Source organism: Anoplophora glabripennis, unplaced genomic scaffold (genome assembly GCF_000390285.2).
Source record: "Anoplophora glabripennis isolate ALB-LARVAE unplaced genomic scaffold, Agla_2.0 scaffold717, whole genome shotgun sequence".
Taxonomy (NCBI): domain Eukaryota; kingdom Metazoa; phylum Arthropoda; class Insecta; order Coleoptera; family Cerambycidae; genus Anoplophora; species Anoplophora glabripennis.
In genome coordinates, this window is record NW_019417093.1 from 70,299 (window position 1) to 93,536 (window position 23,238).

At 32.0% G+C, this 23,238-nt stretch overlaps 1 protein-coding gene across 1 annotated transcript in view; it reads right to left on the reverse strand.

The window, feature by feature from the left end:
* Window positions 1-15,000, reverse strand: part of LOC108914650 — a 78,006-nt gene extending 63,006 nt beyond the window's left edge. Inside the window, exon 1 of the mRNA XM_018720497.2 lies at window positions 14,180-15,000. Within this exon, the coding sequence (XP_018576013.1) occupies window positions 14,180-14,458 (279 nt within the window). The 5' untranslated portion in view covers window positions 14,459-15,000. The remainder of the gene's footprint in view (window positions 1-14,179) is intronic.
* Between the last annotated feature and the right edge of the window lie 8,238 nt (window positions 15,001-23,238).

The window sequence follows — 23,238 nt, forward strand, 5'->3', positions numbered from 1 at the left end:
ATCAGGTCCAGTCGTGGCTCGGGAATTACAACGACCCTCAAGACTGGGGCTGGAAAAAGTATGGACAAATATTGATGCCTATTCAAAGTTCAAAACCTCCAGCACCCCCTGAGCTTCTAAAGTTGATATTCTGCCGATGCAAAGGAAACTGTGGAGCAATGTGTGGATGTCGGAAGGCAGGCCTCAAATGTTCTGCAGTATGCCTGAATTGTTCTGGGGAGACATGCAGCAACATAATGGAGATATCAAAATTGATCGAGGAAAATGATTTTGAAGATGAACTGCCAACAATGACGCCACTTCATTCTCCATCCTTCCTCGACAATTCAATATCGGAAGCTCCACCAGATCCTGAGTCGCAGCCTGGCACATCAAAGAGACTGAGGACACAGTAGATTGGGAAATACATACTAGGGATACGACGTAAAAAAAACGCGCCACCAGACTCTACCCCGTAGGGGGTGGGGAAAAGAGTCAATAACTAATTAACAACATTGCAATATAAATCATTAAAATGTTTCTTATAAAAATAATGGAAAAATGAGAGAAAACTATGCCTAATCATTCATATTAATGTATGTATACTTACTAGTACTGAAGAATAGTGTAAGTTTCGCATCGCTGTAAAACCCTAATTAATAAATAAAATTTGAAAAAAATTTGTAATGGAAATTATTCCTTGAAAACCCCTCTATCAAAATGCTCCGACGCAATTTTTTGGTAAAATGACCAGAAAAAAGTTATAACGACCAAAAAAAAATTTCTTCCCAAATTATATGTTTTTGTTAATAACTTTGCTATTTTTGATTCTACGACTAAAAGTTATGGAACTAAATTTGTAGAGAATTAAATTTGCAACAAGAAATGTATTTACAAATTTTCTCTGCGAGGAATAGTTTGGCCGATATAGTAAGTAGTAGTATAAAAACCATTCACAGCACTTTTTACAAGATGGCGGCCGACGCTCAAGGGTTGCGACCCCACAAACATGGATTTAACTTTACATTAACCCCCTCTTGACATCCAAAAAATGAAATTGCGTGCTCTGACTTTTGCACGCTAAGCCCAAAAAAATGTAACATTTCAATGGACTAATGGGCAAATGATCATTTTGTCAAAGGCCTTGCTAAAATCAAGGTATATGACGTCAGCACACTGACCACTATCAATTGTGATGGTCCAATCGTTTAAACATTGGTGGTTGTTGATCTTCCAGACAGAAATCCATGCTGTTCCTCAGGCATAATTTTATGTGACAAAACAAATTCGGTTACAGTTTCAGTGATAATTCTTTCCATAACTTTCAATTCAACAGGAGTAAGACTAATCTGTCGATAGTTTTCCTTATTGAATTTGTCGCTTTTTTTATCAATAGCAATTACATCAGCTGATTTCCAGCACTTGGTAAAGTAGCAGTTTTTTAAGAATTTTGCTTTATAATGGACGGCATAATTTAAGCGTGGACATAATATAATTGGTCCAGATAATTTGCATCGCCTGTGGAGAGTACTGTGTTTGTATAATTTGGTTGTTATGCTACAGGCTGCAGAAACCAATGACAAAATTCTATATGCGGCTGAAAATAGTTTGCAGAAAGACTGCGTTGTGCATGATAAAGAGCAGTAACTGCTCCTGTCACACACCTCTTGGAGTAATATTTGAAACACCCATTTCACGTGCAATGTCGCGAGTACTGCGGCTCGGGTTTTTCTCGAAATTATGTGAATTAAACTCTACCGGTGTCCCGTCTTTAAACAGTGTTTTGTAATGTTCCATAATTCAGTAGTTTGCACTACATACATTAATATCATATCCGCACATTCTTTATTTGAATAATGCATTTTAAAATAAAACAACGTAAATCAATCTATAGTCGACGAGAGCAAGCACGACATATTCGCGCCAGCCTCGTGCAAATAACCACACTGGACATGACCTAGTTGTTGTAAGTAAAATAATTGATCAGTTGATTAAGTGGGGTGATACAGCGTCACCCTAAGTTTTGCGTAATAATTCACTATTTCAGAAGCACCTTCTAAAATTCTTCTAAAAGTAACACGTGTTTATTATAATACCACGGATAATTTCACTAATCAGGTTGTAAAAAGGTTATACCGAAGACATAATTTTGTTTTAATACAGTACTGGGCTGATATCAACTGTTAATTGTTATGCAATCAAATATCTTCCAGTTGCTCTGTACTTTTATGCGAAAGAAGAAGTAAAAATAGATTTACTATTCATGTTGTGAGTTTCCTAAGATATGAAACGTCGTGCAAGTTACGTTGTAGTTGCTGAGCTCTCCAATTCCACAATATACTATTCATAGTAAGTAATTTTATTTATTTTATTGAGGGTAGGTCTTGCAAGTGCTTTCGGGTAGTGTCATGTGTTATTCTACAGCCCTCTAATGGAGAAAAAAGTCTAATTCTGGAGTTGCACCTTTGGCACCTCAAAAAATGTCAAAAAACTTTAAATGTGTTCTTCCTCGGAAGCGTTATAGTTGTCGACTTAACACCTAAGTGCCTTTTTACAAAAGTGTAAGTTTTTTTTAACAATTTGAGATTAAATTATTTAATTATAAACATGGACAGAAGAATGTCAATTTTCTAAATAATAACCGCCATTTGAAAAAATCGCTTGCTCATGTAAAAAAAGTTATGGCAAGATATTGATTTAAAATTTTTTTATCATTATCTTGTATCATTGTTTTTACGAGTAGAAATCACAACATAAATCTGAGGCTGAACTCACTCTGTATGTATCTAGATTTCAAATTGAACAAAGAGATATTTTCATTCATTTTGAAATCAGATTCATGAATGAAAAATATCAGCGGTTTAGATCTCTCTGTTCATAAAAATGGTACTGATCATCTAGTACAACACATCTCGTTCAGATTTAAACTTCATTTGTCATACCATTACACCGATATGACTTTATTAAGGGCGTGTTTTACATCTATTCTCAAGTAAGATTTTATTTGATAAGATGTCTATAAAAATTTAGAAAATCGCTTGAAATAGACATTTTTTTTCACATTCACGTCATTTATAGCTTACGAATAATTCTTTAAGACAGAAAAATTATATGCGTTTCTAAACTAATAAAGACAGATTTTGGGAGTGGAACATTTTTGAAAAGTTCTTTTTAACTATTTTTAGAACTAACAATTTTCACATAATAAATAGTTATTTACGCCATAAAGGAGGTAAGTATTATATACCAGTCGAGGACGATTTTGCGCCCGAGCGGAGCGAGGGCTGGCAATAGAGTCCGAGACTGTTAAATTATACTTAACTGCTGTGTGGTATATAACATTTTATCTACTCCCACAGTTCTTGGTTCATGAAATAAAGATTAGGTTTTATTTTTTACATTTCTTAAGAGATTTCAAAGAATGGTGCCAGAACAAAAATACTGGTGTTTCTGAAATGTCACTGCTACCATATTCCATGGAGAAGTCAAGAACTTTAACTGGCGGGATTGTGGAGTGAATAATCAATGATTAAGTAAACTATTTTCATAGAGGAGAACGTGGATATATGAAAATACCTCAAGCTGAGAGAATTTTTGAAACGTACGAATGACGGCTATACACCTAAAAGTCAAACGTTTTTACAAGAAAATAAGTCAACGATTTTCTCGTTCAGGCACCCGATAGCACATATTTGCTAATGAAGATAGTGACAGCCTTAGGAACATGTCCTACTGATGAGTTATGCAAACTTACTTTGGACAAGGTCAATTTAAAAAATTTCGATGACATTATTGTAGTTACAATTCCAGATCCTAAAAATGGTATGTCACGTACGTTTGCAATTACTTCTCGTCGGTTATGTTTCTCACCTAGAAATTCTCAAGAAATATATCAAGATTAGATTGAAAATTAAAACTGAAATTTCACACTTTTTTATGCGCTATCAAGCAGGTAGATGTTACAACCAACCAGTCAGCAAGAATAAATACCCTTTCTACGATTTCTAATAAGATTGCACAGTTTTTGAAACTACAACATCCTGAAACATATACAGGCCATTCATTCCGAAGAACATCGGCAACGTTACTGGCTAATACAGCAATCAAGAGACATGGGTGGAAATCAGCAACAATTGCAGAGAGTTATGTTGCTAACAGTAACAAAAATAAAATACTTAGCTAACAGGAATCTTTACAATGACACTTCAACTCCAGGATCTAGTAGTACGTCGAATCATGCTTTTTTAATGGATAAGTCAGATAATATTGAGCCTGCGGTGACTGAAATGAAACGGTCAAATCATTTTGAGAAAAATGTGACAATTAGTAAACGCGAGGGGAATATCTATCCAGATGTTACAAATGTTACTAAATGTAATCACTGTACAATTACTATAAATATTCATTCATAATAGTTAATAAAATTGTTATAATAACAAATAGATGCCGAATATTATACCATTTAAAAAAATATATCTTTTGTTCTTAACGTCTTCATATATCCGAGCATATCGCATAACTGAAATTAAGCGACCCATGCAGTTTCATAGCAAAACGTGTTAATTTACTGGCATTTACAGTATGGCACATTAAACATCAAATTTTATCTTGGGAAATAAATTTCAAAGTGGATTTATTGTTACTTTTTACGGTTATTAACACCGACATTCCATTGTGAGTGTAGGTAGGTGTATCACAAAATTATCTACTGTTTAAATTAATAATAATTTTTTTACAAGTCACTTGCTCCCAGATTGTGTGAATACTCAAATTAGGGCCATAAATTATAACCCTGAATATTTGAATGTAAATTAATGTAACAAATGTCCAGTCATTTGAGAGATAGACGTTGCATTTTTGTTTTAAGCAATATAGTTATTTACTTTCCACGAATTAATGTTAATAATTAAGAATAAATATTATACTATAAGGACTATACACTATTATATAGCATAAAATGTACAGGGTGATTTCACTTTAAATACAGAATCTGCAGGACTACTTTCATTACCAGAAATTAAGTAGTTTTCTCTATAAATTTTTTTCCTGTGCGACTCGGTATTCGAAATACAGGGTGTTAAAGTTTACAAAAAAAATATATTTTTTCTGCCATATCTTCATAATGCACTGACGGAATTAAAAATTCAAAATTCAAATTGTTCAGCGCATTATGAAGATATGACAGAAAATAAAATTTTTCTTAGAAACTTGAACACCCTGAATCTCGAATATCACGTCCCCCAGGAAAAAAGCTTATAGAGCAAACTCTACTAATTTTTTAGGAACTAATCTATTCCTGCAGTTCCTGCATTTAATGAGAGATTGTCTAGATATTTTCTGACGTATTGATTTGTGACATTTCTTAAGAAGCTCTTTCACATATTATGCAATCACTGTAAATTATAACATTTGAAAAGAATCACAAATAAACCCGTTGACCTAATCATAATATACCAGTTTTCTTGAAGTTTATTAATTTATAATGCGGAAAAATAAACAATAAAAAGAAAAACTAACCGTTTCAATCGTTAGATTATATTGCTAATGTATACCTCTGGTATGTGAGCAACTTTTATTATAATTTAATCTATTTTTTCCTGGCAAAGTAGCTTTCCTTTAGTATTAATTGGAGCTTTGATGTTAATACAACAAACACAAAACACTAAATCACTACTACTTTCTTTGAGCGTATATTTGGATTTTGCTGACCCAGTTGGTGTCAGTTGTTTTGTCAACGCCAGGAAAAAGTCTTAGTGTACTTTTTGAAAGAAATATGTTTCTTTATCATTGTCCGTTTTCTATTTATGTAAACTGAAAATTAGCTCAACATCGTTAGTCAAATTTTCCAATATAAACCGCACAGATTCTTCAGAAAACATAATCCTAAAAATATCTTACCATAGATAACTTTAAACTTTAAACACTTTAAAAAGTCTATTGACACATGACGTGTCATTAGTACCTACTCCGTGTAGGCATATGCTGGTATTAATTTTTCAGTCGTTTTCCAGACTTTAAAAAACTTATTTCTAAAGATGTTGTAGCAGACTGACATGGAAATTTCCTATAGAAAAATTTCCCATAAAACCGAACAAAGAATGCACCATTTTGTTTTTCCAGACCGTTGCTAGAACATGCTATAAATGTTATATTTAAAAAGTACATTTGAACTATATATACTAAAGGAGTTTTAAAGTAGTTTAAACCTTCCTGAGTAACACTGACAGTGACAGCTACTGTCAAAGTAATTGTAACACGATGTTATGACTCTTATAGAGAATAAGACCATCATTGGATCCATGTAAATCCATACGAAATACTTTTTTTAAATTGCATATTATCAAAAAATTTACACCTACGCAACTTGGGAATTTTGACACAGGTGGTTGACTGTAGTTTGTTCTAATTTTGTTATAATTTATATGGCAGTTATTGATAGTAGCCGAGCCCAATTTCTATAAAATTCAAATGATTTCTAACTGACATAATTAATTTCTAGTAAATATGCTTCTTTGCACTTTATGCTTTGTATAACTGTTATAAATATGGAACGTGCTGCTGATACAATGTTTATCATTTTTTTAATTTGATTTTCTGCCACTAAAATTTTTTGTGAAAGTATTTTTACGAGGCCGTTAAATTTTAACAATATTTTCCATAATTTTATTAGTAAAGTTGGTTAAATTGTATTTGTATTCAAGAACATATCATACGTACTGCTACCAAGTGAAAAAGAAACTTTTACTATTTCGCGACTTCTTGGATATCACCATCCCGTTACTTTAAATACAACGTCAAAATCACTTCGAAAAAAACATTAATAAACCCACTCAGCTACTGGGAAATTGTTTCCCACTTAAATGTTAATGCAATGATAAGTGCTAGTTGGCTTATGGGTAATGCTCCAGATTTTTATTATTCCTCTTAAGTACTATAAGAATGCTTCGTGTAAGGTGATAATACAACATTTTGATAATAATCTACATTAGTATTATAACAAGCTGGTTTCCCTGTTGATCACTGATAATTCAATAAGGACGTTGTATTTTACATTGCAAAATAAATATTGAATTCGAAATTTGCTGTTTGTCTTATCTCTGTACGCATGTTATTTTCTAGTAAATCAGTTCAAAAATAGAGATACTAGATCTTGTTATAGGTATTATTATATTTAATTAATGTGCAAGACTTCTAATTTTTATATAATGTTTATGAAAGTAAAAATGGTAAAAAACTCCTCTGCATTTCTGGCTGATGGCTAGTTTCAAATGTAATTGTTAAAAGGTGATTCGCAAGACCTATGAATGTATGTACACGAACTGCAACCTTTCTATATATGTTGAAAAGTCAATTTGTTGAGTACAAACGGTTAAATTAAAAATAATTTTGGTTAACTTTCTCTTATCAAGAATGTACATGTTTTTAACCAAGAAATTGACAGTCTCGTGAGTTATCTAAATTAATATAGCAAACATGACTAACATATGTATCCATTTTGTCTTACTTTTCTTTACCGACAGGCCATGTTTTTAATTAAATTTGATTTTTGTAATACCCACACGAATTCAATTTGACCTGTACAGAAAAGAAAAAGGTGATCGTTATCTGTATCTTTAAAAAAGATTATGTTTTAGGTCGACTAATTCTAAGGAATTATTATTAAATATTTTTTAAACCGAAATTCTTCGTTGCATAATACTTATCTATTTGTGCAGATAATAGATAAGACACATAACTACAACACTGAAGGCAAATGGAAAGGATCAACTGTTAAAGGAATGTTAATCCGTTTTTGTCATATGTAACGCAACACCTAAATCTTAAATTTTAACAAAGAAAAGGCGCCAAATTTGTCTCCATTAAAACACTCAAGCTTACAAGAACTGGCATGAAATATTAATTTAATTTATATTAATATACAAGTAATAAAAGTAGGATTAATTAAAAAACTGGACAAGGATTTGTGAATTTTAATGTTTTGGAATTTACTTTACATTAAAAATAGAAAATATAGGCAGTGAAGCAAAATTTTTATTGTATGAGAAATGACATATATTTTAAAAAATGCTGCTGAATTTCAATATTTTGGAGCTACAAACTTTGGTTCTAAAAAAAGTTGTTGTAGCAATACGCTTAGCACAGTGATAAAGGCAACACACAAAAATAAAGACGCGGAGGAAATAAAAATTTTAAAAAGCTTTGTACATATATTGAAAAATAATACTAGAGCCACGATCACCATTTATCATATCAAATTTCTAAAAATAGTTTATTATATAACAATATCTTTATTTCTAGCACTTACAGTAGAATATAATTTCTTTTTCTAAAAAGCTTGGAACCTTTGATGCGACATTGAATTTTATGCTCTTCTTCCGCTTTACATCTTAAAATAAAAGTATTTTGCGTAGAAAGGGCACTTTCCTCAGACAGTTTTAAATTTTCAAATACTTGACTTTTCCAAACTTAAATATTTCTAATCAAATATGTTAAATTCTAGAAGATAATCTCATATTGTGATACATAGTAGTACGTATACATTGTGAAAAATTAATGTCGCATATTAGTCCAATAAATATATTTAAAAAATTATAACAGGAATGGTGTAGTTACGAATTACCACTTTCTTGTTAAAACGTATACTTAGGTAGAACAGATACTTAATTTAAAAAATTGACCAAAGTATATGTTGCACCAATCCAGTTAATTACTATTTTAAAATTATTTAAATATTGGAATTTTGGGCGTTATTGATGTTGATTCTTCAAATGGAACATCCGTCATATTATTGCAATTTTTAATTCCTCTACGAATCGGGGCCTATTTTGATAAATCGTCGTACCTTTTCGGTATTATTTGACGTTTTGCTAAGTTAAAGTTCACAGCATCCTAAAAAATATCAAATACTTCCAAAACATAATAACAAAATGCAATTTTCATCATTCGTTCAAGTATGAAAAGTCTATTTCTTTCTTGAATTTCTTCAAACATTGTAACTACAAACAAACTCTTGAAGATCGTAGTCTTAACTTACTGGTAGGTACCTTGATTTTTTAAAATGGAAATTTGATGTAGATAGATGCAAAATTTAATTCTATTATAATATGCACTCACCAAAGTAGACTTGAATTAGCAAACATGTGCAAATGAAATTTTTATCAAAGTATGAAGATTGGGGCACATAACAGGTTCTCACATCGTAAAGAAATGCGTATCAATAATAAAATAATTGATAATAAGTAAACATAAAAACATTTTTGAAAAAATTAAACCAAAACCTATTCAACAATTTTAAAAAATTTCTACCACTTTGTTAAGCATAAAATCAATACGTTTTTTAACATTTTATCAATACTAACAATAATTTTAATTGTAATATAGCTCTGAAAACCACCATTATATATTTTGTACATCTTGCATGCTAAATTTAAAATAATAAACTGTACTTTTTATACATCCCCGCAGGAAAAGTTACAATTTCTAGATTGGGAAATTTAGCAGGACATGGGTCTTTAAAAATAAGTGTTTTATTACGAGCTCCCGCATTTTTACTCTATTATAAAAAGTATTATGCGAAATTAACCAAATTCATTTTTTTTATCGAAACAAGCTTGTCAAATTAAGTTAAACAGTACCTATAAAATATATTTTTTTAGAAATATTGCAACATTTAACAGTTTCACCATATCCGGTAGTTATCTTGATATTAATAATATTTAGGCTGGGTTTTTTTAATTCCTGATAAATTTATATACCATTTAAATCTATATCTGTCTCATAAAACATATTTATATAAAATAGTGGCAGACATAGACTTAACTGACAGTTAAATTTACCCGACAGTAAAGAGATATAGATATATTTTTATTTTTATTTTGTATAATTATCAATTGCTAGCTTTGTAATAGAAAGTACTGGTATAATTTAAAGCTAGGCGAAGTCTAGCCCATAGAGAAGTTATTAGGAATCTTGTCTCTGAAGTTATAGATATCGTATTCATACCGTCTTTTTTGCTATCAAGTATCACTATGTAACTTCATTTGGTAAGATTTTTTTGTGAAAATTTTTTTGATTTTATTTGAATTAAATTAATGTCGTTATAATAGAGTATAAAAATCAATAGGTCTTTGTCCAATCCACATAGAAAATTTTAATTAAAAGAACATATTTAATATTTTGTAATGGAAACAGTGTAATCAAATGACACCCATCTTCTAAATGTATGAAAAATGCTACTCTATTTTGATTACAACGATTTATATATCATAAAACGTATGTAAAATATGCGTAAACCTGACAAATATATATGTAAGCCCATGTATTTGTCTGAATTTTCCTCAAGTTAAATAATTTTAAAATGATTTACGTTTGAGATTAGAAAATCAACATGATATTACACGAAGCTACTCGGAAACTGGACGGTGTGTGTTGAATTTTGAGTTTGTCCGGATGAACTTTTAAAATGATTTACGATCCACATTAGAAAATCAGCAAGATATACAGAACTACTTGGAATCGTAGACGTTAAACACTGATGTTGAGTTACTAGCAGGATTTAATTTTTGAAAACAGTATTTCTTAATTATTATGGGAACTAATGGTAGTAACTTTGTCTACCTTAATAGAAATCTATTTTCTAAATCCGGACAGTGTGGTTTCATTTATTTGAATATCTTTAAGCAGGAAGGCGTTAGTTATATATTATCACTATGAATCTTTGCATTTTATGAAGTAATATTAAATGTCAAACCAGCAATACGTTAAGGACAATTTTATAACTGAGAAACTGAGAGAAGCGCAAAACGAGATAAAAAATATTCTGAAACTACATTTTATCTTGTGAATGTGGTAAGAAAGAAATATTAGACACATTTTGGAAAATAAAAAAATTTATTTTGTTAAAATAATAGGTAACTAACAGAATAAATGTTATGATATGTTATAACTCTAAATGTTATTCTTTTTGGACACTACCCTTATTTTTTTGAAAGTCTGATTTGCCAAATAAAAACGATTCTTTCCCATTTTTTCTGCATGAAGTTGAACCAAGTTTAATTTTTCAGCTGAAACTATTGTTTATTTGTTTTTAATATTTATTGCGACTTACCTATTCATGGTGATGAAAATTTTAATAACTTTGCAGTTAATTTGACATCTTGCCCACCTATGTTTTTGAAACCCGTAGATACTAATGAACTTCTTAGTATTGTAAAAAATAAATTAAAAAACAGGTCCACTGGTCCAGATGATATCCCGCTACATGTATATAAAAATTTGTGTCCCAGCATCATAAAACCCCTGGTTTTTTTTAAATAAACTTATCGTTTGAACGCGACTGTTTTCCATCAAAACTGAAACTGGGGAAAGTCACGCCCGTTTATAAAAAGGCGATTCCTTTTCGTTAAATAATTACAGACCAATATCGGTTTAATCACCGTTTTCAGAAATTCTTTAATATTCCTTTCTGAACACATATCATTCGTGAATAAGCAAAAAATTATAACAGAACATCAACATGGTTCTCAATCGGGAAAATCAACTAGTAGTGCCATCCACTCATTTTATGAGGCTGTGCTAGAGTCTATGGAGGCGGGCGAATGCCCTGCTGGGATCTTTTGTGACCTCAGCAGGGCTTTCGACTACGTCGACCACAGTATACTATTTAAAAAATTATCAATTTATAGATTACGTGGAATCTCATTAGATTGGATACGTTCATTTTTGAATAACCGGAGTCAATATGTTAGTCTTAAATATAAAGATTCTTCTAGTGTTTAGCACATAAATTCTAGAACACAGTGTATAACCATGGGTGTACCACAGGGTTCCGTGTTGGGTCCTATGTTGTTCCTGTTGTATATTAATTACATAACCACCATTGCTTCTAATATACATTTTACTGTATATGCCGACGATACGGATTTAATTTCTGATAAGTCTTCTTATGACATAGGTAGAGACTAAATGTAATGTTATACTTGATAAATTATATACATGGTTCTGACAAAAAATCTTTACTTTAATGTGACAAAGACTCATGCGGTCTCATTTCATAATCGTCAACTAAATTAAACCTAAATATAAATGACATTTCTGTTAATAATGAGTTACAGGTTTAATTTCTGGGGATTGAATTTGACAGTAATTTGTTCTGGAAGCCTCATTGTTTAAATCTGTGTTCAAAACTGAATTCATTCTGTTATTTATTCCGAAATTTGCGTACCATGTAACTAAGCAACTTATAAATCTGTATCATGCACAGGTTGGCAGCAGAATAAATTATGGTGTCTGTTTCTGGGGTGGGTCTGATATGCCTTCTGATGTGTTTGTATGTCAAAAAAGGTACTAATTGTAAGATGTATTTTTAATGTTTCCAGTTCACATTCATGTAGAGACATTTTTAAAAACTATTTTATTCTAACTCTACCTGGTCTTTTCATACTTGCTTTGTATAATTATGTATTTAACAATAAATCTAAATTTTATACCAACATGGAAATTCATGAAATTAATACACGACAAAAAATTTTTATATCATATACCATTTATGAGACTGCAGCTCACCATGAAATCACTAAACTGTCTGGGCCTTAAGGTATTTAATAAGTTACCTAAAGATGTAAAGACCTGTTGTACTGCTAAACTTTATAAAAAGAAACTAAAATCGTACCTAATTGATATGTGTCCGTATTCTTTGGATGAGTACTTCAGATTTTACTGGACTGCGATTTTGTTTTTTATGTAAACTATACTTATGTGATCTAATGCGTTGTTCATTTATTTAATTTAGATTATAAGTTATGTGTGACACAAATTCTTATACAGTGTAAAACTGACTATTAGAAAATGGAGGTATATATTATTATTGTTATTATTCATTCAAATATCAAAATTAAACTATCGTAACTATTGATAAAACTTATAATAAATTGCGAAATACAAAAATCATGTTACAGTTTAGACAATAATGTTTACGATATTAACAGTATCTACTACTAGAATGATTGTTATTAAATTAAGAGTAAGTACTAGAATTATTGTTCATTGTTTTATTGTTATTTGCAGCCATAGAATGCAGAACTAATGTAGTTTGCGTATTACTTCTGGGTATGATCACAACCAAAAAAGTCTACTGCCTTAGGTTAGAAATTACAGAGAAACAAAAAAGTCATCATGTACTTTTACCACAAAGTATATACCATACAGAGTGGTAACTTGATTGGTATAAGATACAGAAATTATGTAGAGGCAAGTCCATGCATTATATAGCGCTGTTATAATATTTTTAGTATTATTGTAAATCTAGTGTATGATATTTACATACCTAGAATAAACTTATTGTAACTTAGCAACATTTTATTTAAGAATTTAACTGCTATTTTCGGCGCTTCTGACAGATCTAATTATTTAATTTTGAAATTTCATATAAAGAGATTTTTCTAGATAGAATCAAGAATCGCTTCATATTTGAGTTAAACATGAGGTGACGCTGCCAAAATATTTTATTCAATCACTAATTCGTATGCAAATCCTTGTTTAAAAATAAATAGTTTTGTTAATATTCCGTCATTATTATTTAATAACTGATAGCCTGCACGATATTTACGTTATTGACAATGTTAATTTAACATAATCCTGAAAATGAAAAATCAGTAATGTGAAAAGCACAATGCTCAAAAAAAAGTTTATGGTCTACCCACCGGGAGCTCTGAAACTTTTAAACAAACTCAGTACTAGAGATTCCACTCTAATGTATGTTTTACCTTATGGAAAGTAGATAAACAAAATAAAAAAAACCTCAAATTTCACTGTAAATTTAATAACAAAAACCGACGTTTAGACTAATTACTGTCCAGTCGTGAAGAATTATCTATATTTTTAATGTGATATATTTCTCGTTCTCGCACAATGAGAATAAGTGGACGAGAAATGTTTGGCAAAACTAAATTTGTGAAATCAACCCCTTGGCTGATCCTTTTGGAAAGGAGTGTTGTTTTTTTGAGGTTTCTTCTTTGTAGTGTGACAGAAATATCCAATACAACGAGAAGATACCTCCATTTAAGTATTTTGTAAGTGGTTTATGTCTACTGTACTTTATTGGTGACCACACGGGAAGCATCACAGTACTTCCTAAATTAAAATACCGAAGGCCCAGGGACCATGTACATATAATTAACTTATCCATTGTCGTAATCCCTACCTGATGCGGGTAATAATCGGCCGCCGACCCTGCCAGACTATCCGCGTGATGAGACCGGATAATGTGATGTCCAAGATCCCTGCCCAGGTCCTGTTCGATGTCCTGGTGGATGTCCGGGTTCATATCGGGATGGGAAGCGAGGTCGTGATGGTGCTGCGGCATGCTCATCTCACCAGGAATATCCTGCCCATGTGCCTGCATCTCTCCCATACCCTGCATCTCACCCATCCCCACGCCCATCATCAAAGGGGATACGTGGGACTCCCAGCCGTCCTCCATCTTTGACGCCCACACTTTGATCTGCCCACTCGATTTGAATAACTCTATATGCGTAACCACAATTAATTAATTATGCGCAGAAGGACCCGAACGTTGTTGGTGGCCGGCAACACGCGTCCAACTTAAACGAAACGGGCATTATTTTATCTACGTGCGATAAAGTTTTTATTGTTCCTTAGCCTTCATGCTACAGGTGTCCGGGTTTATTGTTTGCTTTCGGGATCGCCGCGGCCGCACGGTTCTATTATTGTCCACATAAAAATAGTAAATGATTAGGGAAGCGCTTACTTTATTATTTTCTAGTCACTTTCCAAACGAAGCATCACTGAAGCCTCCACAGGATCATCCGGTATCACTAAAATCACTGTCGTGCGTTCCGACACTAAAATGCGCCTGTTGGAAGCGCCGCCGAGCGCGGCTTCCTGCAGCAGGCTCGCGGCGGCCGGCTATTTTTCGAGGTCAGGTGCGGAGTCGCGCTGCCACCGTGTGTGCCCGGCCTGTATGGGTATAGGAAGGTTCTGTGTAACAATGTGTGTGCAGGACAGCGGTGCCGACGGCACCGTGAGGAGACTGCGTGAGGTCGGCGGTGACCGCCCCCCTCTACCCCCACCGTGATGCACCGTGCCAACCCCCCGAACACTATTATAATTAGCTGCACCGTGTACATGAGCGACCCCGCGGGTCTTCGCCTACTATGATGCTCTATCCGCTGGCTTTGGCAAACAACCGACTATTACTCGGACGTGATTGGTTGTGCGGCAAACCATTAAATTATGCAAAAACGTTATTTTTACTCTTGCATGTGGGTATATATGGTTCATACTTCCATGCACGGTAAAACGGTAACTGAAACAGAAACTGTCATTTCTGTAATTGAGGGAAAAGGCATGTTTCAATTATTTCCGAACAGTTAATGGCAATGACGAATAATTTCACAATCGTGAGTTTTTTCCTGTATTGGCGAATATATTCCTTACTTTCGAATATATTCGAAATATAGAGTAAATCATGGAATCATGGAATAAATTCATATTTCTCTTAATACTGTAATAACATTTTAGCATGTACATTTAAAAATTTTATTTTCAGAAAGTTTTACATTGATAGTACATGTAATAAACGCGCTAGCAGCAGTAAAAGTTAACGTTAAAAGTTTAAACCTTTCTTTAATTGTCTCTAAAATCCCGGTTCCATACGTCCAATTAACAATTAACATTATAAAAAAAGCTATCTTGGGAACAAACAGGCGTAGATTTTTTTTAAATTACCATAAAAATAAATTCTATTTAATGTAGAAAGAGCGAATTCCCGAGCGGCGTTTGCCTGACGCTGGGACAATTTATTTATAACGCTGTTTTGCACATCCTACTTTTCGAAATTTTTCGTTTTCGATACGTTCCTTTGGATCAATTAGAATCTATATCTAAGATATTAACTTCTGAAATTAACATTTAGTAATTAAACAATTTATTAGCAAAATGCAAACGAAATTAATTAACAAATACCTGCAGCAACAATTTCAATTTAATCAGCCTTTAACACACATGTTGGTCACTGGATTGACTGGATCTTTTCTATAAACATCAACGTTCATCGCCTTTTGAAATAATATCGGGCAATTGTCGAAAAATGATTTTTACGCGTTCGACCTTTATTAGACCAGGCAATAAAGAACGATTTACCCCAAAATAACTAGATTTTCGCGGCCCGGTCCGATTTTAATACGGTTTTTTGCATTTCGTTTAGAAAGACCGTCGGAAAAAAGTCCCGCCTTTTTTATTATCCGGAAGTGGCGGAAATGCATCGCGGGTGCATAAAGTGCATCTAGAAGCGCATCGCATCCGAGAAACTTGCCAAAGTGCACGAAATATCGCAAAAATTGGTACTCGGGGGTTTTGGGGGGCGTTATGAAATCTAAAGTTCTCGAAATTACTGGGAAAATGTATCTCGGGGGTTTTCGCGGGTGCTGATTCCGAATCTGAGGGTGAAAAATATCCCCTGTGCTCGTGGAGGGGGAGATGGGGGGAGGGGGGTTATAATATTCATGGGATTATTTTTGGGATAGAAAATTATAACGTGTGATGTTAGTGATATATTTCGATTGGTATTTTATAGTTGTTTGATAAATGAGCCCGTGTTACAAATAATACAGAAGGAATGTGCATTGAATATATTTCAAGACAATATATATTTTAAAACAATAAATATACTTTTATACTTTAGAACAATAAATATATTTAAAAAAATTATCAGGCTTATCCTTTCTTTTTCCAACCGAACTTTTTAGTTTGAGTTTCGTTCCATGATTTTCTATTAATTTATATTCATAGAAGATTAACGCCCTTCCCCAAAATAATCAGAAATAGTTATCGGACGCATTTGGCAGGGTCAGATTAGGAATCGGCACCCGCAAAAACCCCCGAGATCCATTTTTCCAATCATTTCGGGAACTTTAGATTTCATACCCCCCCTGCCCCCCACCACACCCTCCACGGGCACAGGGGATATTTTTCACCCTCAGATTGGGAATCAGCACCCGCGAAAACCCCCGAGATCCATTTTCCCAGTCTTCATAACCCCCTCCACCACCACCGCCTCCTCCACGAGCACAGGATATATTTTTCACCCTCGAATTCGGAATCAGCACCCGCGAAAACCCCCGAGATCCATTTTTCTAGTCATTCGGAGAACCTTGCAATCCAAGTGCCCCACGGGCCCCCAGGCGGCCGGAAGGCGCCCCTCGGGGGGTCTGGTGGACTGGATATATGCATATTCGAATTCTGCGTCCCCCAAAACCCCCGAGTGCCAATTTTTGCGGTATTTCGTGCACATTGACAAGTTTCTTGGATGCGATGCACTTCTAGATGCACTTTATGCACCCGCGATGCATTTCTGCCACTTCTGGATAATAAAAAAGGTGGGACTTTTTTCCGACGGTCTTTCTGAACAAAATGCAAAAAACCGCATTAAAATCGGACCGGGCCGCTAAAATCTAGTTATTTTTCTCTTTATTGCCTGGTCTATTATTTTACAGTAAACAAAATGATGAAATATGACTTAAAATAAATAATTTAATTGCCTACAACTTAAAATATCTAATTTTCTGATAGGGCGTTCAAATTATCATGGGCAGTAAAAAAACGTGAAAAATACGTCATTTTGCCACTTAGCTTCATTTTTTTCGAGTTAGTTTTTTGATATTATCATTCTACATGCCCTTCACAGTCATGAAGTGTAATAAAATGTCTACCAATTTTTTTCACGTCCAACCGATTGGGATAATAAAGAAGTACAACACTGTGATTCGTTAGGTAAATAGCATTTTAATGTGATTCCATGTTATACAAATTTTTTAGAAATGCATTTTAATTTCGTGTTTCATATTACTATACTAGGTGAGTCTAGAAATCAGTTACTTTTGATCAGCAACAGTGCAGATTATAATTTTATATTGAAAGAAAACGATATGTGTACCAATGTTTAGCTTGCATACATTATTTAGATTTACCTTACCTATTGGTGTCCTCATTTTCTTCTTTACACCATCAGCTGTCAGATTAGACAACAACGACGCAGAATGCTTCTGCTGTAGAAAATTGTTGTTCCGAAATTCAGTAGAAATAAACTAGACCTAATGTTTAGTAGAAGTGCTGATAAATAATAGAAAATTTGTGGCTTGTAGATATTTTCTTCGCTTCGAAATAGTTCTATTTTTTTAACCAATTTGGGGATTAAATTTCATATGAGGATATGGATGTCCCTTATGCAACCTAAGATTTTTCGAAATTTATTAAATATTTTTACTTAATATTGACTATTTTGACAAACTTAAGTACTAATTTTTCGTTTAGTGCTGATGAACATTTTAATAATTTCATATATTGCACTATTTACATGAAATTATTTATTTGCTTCATGTTTTTGTTTTATTCTTTTTTCATTGGATATTTTCCATACCTGTGAAAAAATTTCTAAAATTAATGTAATAAAGAATCTCTCAAGGATTATTTCATGAAAACAGTTTTGCCTAGCAAATAAAAATTGCATATTACTAGGTATATATCGTGCATTTCAAAAAGTTACTGATGTTTTGAAAATCAATATATTTTCGTCTTTAAACTGAGCATAACTGTTCACATTTAATTATTTTTGTTAGATCAAATCTGTTTGGTTTCAGCCGATATCCTTTGATATTTGTTATTTTATTTCTTCCTTTTTAGTACTTGTAGCCAACAATGATCCAATTTCACAGAGTAAATCGAGTCATTTTAAATACTTTACCGTTTAACAAAATAATCTGGGTCTCTTTTAATTTTCTTCTTAGGGCGTTATTTTTCTTCTCCAAAATTTTGAACGAACCCCAATTAATTATAAATCGTTATTATATATTATATTTTAATTTCGAATCATCGTATTAATATAAAGAAAGGTTTAACTAAATGTTTGTATAGCCAAATTGATTTCTTGAGAAAATACAATTTTTAATAACGAATGGAAGTAATAAAAAACGTACCAAATACAATCAATAATCTGATCATTTTGATGAGAGCTTTTAAGAATATTGAAACTAAAACAATTTCTGTTAGACAACACAGGGAAGTTATAAGCACAATAGAAATTTCGTATATTCTTGTAATATAGGAAAAATTAAGGATAATAGGTAACAAATTTAACATTATAATAGTTTTTCGGGCAACTAATTCTTTACCGAATTTATTATCAAAGACGCGCCTGAGTAATGATTTCTAAAATTAAAAAAATGCCTTTGTAGCATATCTTGTAAATACAATGAATGTCATATTGGAGAGATCTCCCGATCTGTAAAAAAATTGAATACCTAGATGAGCGCAAAGATTACATTGAGAAATCAAAAATTTGTAATCACGCTTGGGAGAACGACCATAATTCAACGGAGTTGGGATACAATTTTAGAGAAGGAAAATACTACCATTAAAACAAAATTAAAAGATACCGCCATTCAAATTACTTTAAGATCTTGTATCCTTGTTAAATATCTACTAAATGATGATGTAAATAGTAATAGAATAAATATCATATATCTACAATCATGGAACTTGTATACACTATATACACTTATAGTGATGTGTGTTTTGCGTTTGTCTGTGTGAGATTTGTTGCTAGACAAAACTATTTTCATAAAATAACCCTTGACTGTCTTTTTGGCGTAGGAGTTTATTTCATTGATTTATGAAAATATTCTAAAAAGAAACATTCATATTTAATCCAATTAGACATAAATTTGAGTGAAAGTGAAACTGAGAAGTATTTTCATTAGCTTACGACATTGATAGTCGTCCTTATCAAATTCCATCACCTCGTTGCTAGATCATCTGCTTTTAAGGCAAATTCAAAATTGCAGGATAACTTTCGTGAATGTTGTGTAAGTAAGTACAATGACTAAAGCCACATTTTTGAGTCTCTATTAAAATTCAGTTAATTCAATTGGTGCACAATGTATGTGTTCACAATATATCTTCTATCATGTTCCTTTTTGTAAAAGTTAAAGCGCTTTTGCAATTAGCTGTTAGTTATATGTTAGCTATGTTCTTCGAGTTTTCTTTTTGGTTATAGACTCTACTAATGTACCAATTCAAGAAATTACTTTAAAACATAACTTTTACAGTACCTAATCATTTTGGATATGGATAAAATTTGACTCAAATAATTTCATTGTATTTGTCATGTTAAGTCCCTTGCAAATAATTTTGTTAAATGCTAGTAATTTTTTTTTGCTTGCTCAAATGAGTTGACAAATAATAATATGAGGCCTATAGTTAATACACTATAATCAAGTTTGAGTAAAAATCAGCTTAGTAGTAGTTGAACTAAGCAAAAATTCATTTCTGTCGCAATAATTTCGCTCATAAAATTGCAGTTCTACTTATATTAACAGAGTGAAAAAGTCAACTTGGTGTGGACAAAAATTAGGACACTATTTAGAGCAATTTGAGTGACGTTTCACTCAGATTTGATTCCAGTGTAGAAAAATGGTTACTTATTCCATAGTAGAACATTTATCCTAAGCGAATTAAGTCTAACAGCCAATAGTTGCTCAAAGGTTTAAGAACACTTTTCCTTTTATAAGAAGATTCACTACAAGATTCATAAAAATGTGTTCTGAAATACTTGGACAAATTCAAAATTTTTTGTAGTTTTACATATCTTTTCTGTAAAATACATTTTTTAAGTTCGAGTTTCTGTTCAAGATCTTTAGGGATAATTTAACATTACGAACATTACATTTTGCTCCTTTTGTATTTATTGTAGGTATTTATTTATGAGACAGTGGAAGATAAGTTAAAAAATAGTTTTTCCACAATACGGAATGTTATACTGAATGTTCTACTCGCAGTATTTTCATACCCCTAGGGACAGTCCTGAATAAAGCTCAGGGCAGCAGCTTCTTGTCATCCTGCTGACATAGATGGTATATTAAACACTTTTTCCCGGTAAGTGTATGTATCTATATTACAGAACAAAGTAAATTAAACAAAACACATATTTTTGTTATCTTAGCCAAGTTTTAAGTTAATTCTAGAACTTAAGTAAGAATCTACATACAATATTTCATACAATAAAAAAATTCACACACCAATTACACTCAGATTGGTTCTTATCAATCGACAGTCATGAGTAACCATTTTGCCCAATATTGGCTTAAGCAAAACAACCTTTATTGGGAAATTATGAGTATATTAGTTATTTTTACTTACTAAGCGTAAAGTATTTCAAATTTATATTAGTGGTAAAATGAATCTAAATTGTTTATAAACTCAATATAACATCTCCATATTTATAATGGAAAAACATTTTAAGTATAATATATAAGCTATTTGTTATTGTCAGTCAAGTAATTATCAAAATCATATATTGGAATAAAAAATATATACAGAAAGTTATAATGTTGAAAGTGATAATTGCTATAAGAGACAATTTAATCTCTTATATTTTTTCCGCTATCATTTTATCATAATAATTTAATTTTGAACGGTTACAATGGAAACATTTTAATAAATACTAGTGGCACTGAATGTCGTGAGATTGACGTGGCCAGATGCAAACCGCTCTCTATTCGTTTTACGTGATTTCTATGACTTTGAAAGAAAATCATAAATAAAAAGGTAACAGTAAATAAACAAAAATACATTGGGATAATATTAGCACAATCAGGCTGACACGTATTTATATCTAGCTCAAAACAACTACATTTCTAATTTTAAATTGAGGGTTCGTTACAAAATTGGAATGAAATATAGTTTGTTCAGAGCTACTTTGTAAAGTTATTTTATCTGACTACTATTAAAAACACTAATTATTTTCTCCAGTCGCAGTTAGTGAAATTTTATTCATTTCTAGAAAAATCATGTATTAGTTTTGTTATATGCATCTTTAAGCCACCCAACTACATTATTTTAAAAAGTTGGGAATTTCTATATTTTATATATTTTTTGCCTATATTTAAATTATCTATATATGACATTTTGTTTATGGAATTGTCTTAAGCGTTCTTCATTAAAATTAAAATTATGGCTGCATATAAAGGCTATGACGCTAATTCTGTTAATTTCTCTTTTAAATATACTTTTTATCCTTGTTTTTTTTTTAATTAACAATAAATTTAATAAATAGTTTTAATATGTGTTTGTTTTTCAAAATATTTGAATGTATTTTAAATATTGTTTAAATGTTTTCTAAATTATGTTCGCATATATTCTTATCTTTCTCTTTCTATCTACAGCCTTGAAGATGATTTTAAATTAGATCGAAACGTTGGATTAGTCAGAAAATCAGATTAACCAATCAATCATCATTATTTCCTTGCCCAATTACGAATATACATTTTTATTATAGTCAAATAATTTCACTGCGTGTTGAAAATTACATAAATTTTTTTAATTACTGTTCTTATGTGCTCATAATAAAATGAAAAGTCGCACAATGGGGGGGAGCATAAACTCCAATTTGAATAAAATTCATAACTTCGGCCCTAATAGTCATGAAATTACAATATACTCGTATTGAGAGAATAAAAATTTCACTCAGTCTGGTGCAGATGGATAAAGGTGTCCCAATAGTAACGCAGGATTTGAATTGTGCGCCATTTTACAAGTATGGAGAGTGTGTAGCTGAGACTGTGCGCATGCTACGTGGAATTTTCGGTAGAAGGTACACCCCGAATATACAGGGTGTCCCAGAATAACATGTACAACGGAGGACCACAGATTCGTGGACTCAAAATAGGCAGATCTAGTCCAATTCACGTATAACCTAAATCCCTTCGTTTGGCCGCTAGATGGTCTCAAAGTTCGAAATTTTTTGAATTCTGTAAAAAACTCGAATACATATTAGTCGATATTGATTATTTTTGGGGTGGGGACTTTTGCTAGATTTTAAAATATAAGAAGAGAAATTAATTCTCCACTTAGCTACTAAATATCTGGCTGGCTTATTCGCCTTCACAGAAACCAGCAAATTAAATAATGGCAATTATTGTTGGATTAGTTTCCCCATAAACAATTTACTGTTACCATTAGCGATGGTGAAATCACCATAAAAATGTCAATTATCTGTGCGCGTACAAAAAGAAATGAAGATATAAATCACTTAGGAAATCTAATTCCTCTGTGCAATTATCCACTTTTAACAACGTTTATATCATTTAGATAACATTAAAATAAGTGACATTAACTATTGTTTGTAAGCGTAACAAAGACTAGTACTTAAGGAAATGCATCCCAGGCCGAAGAAAAACTAGAAAA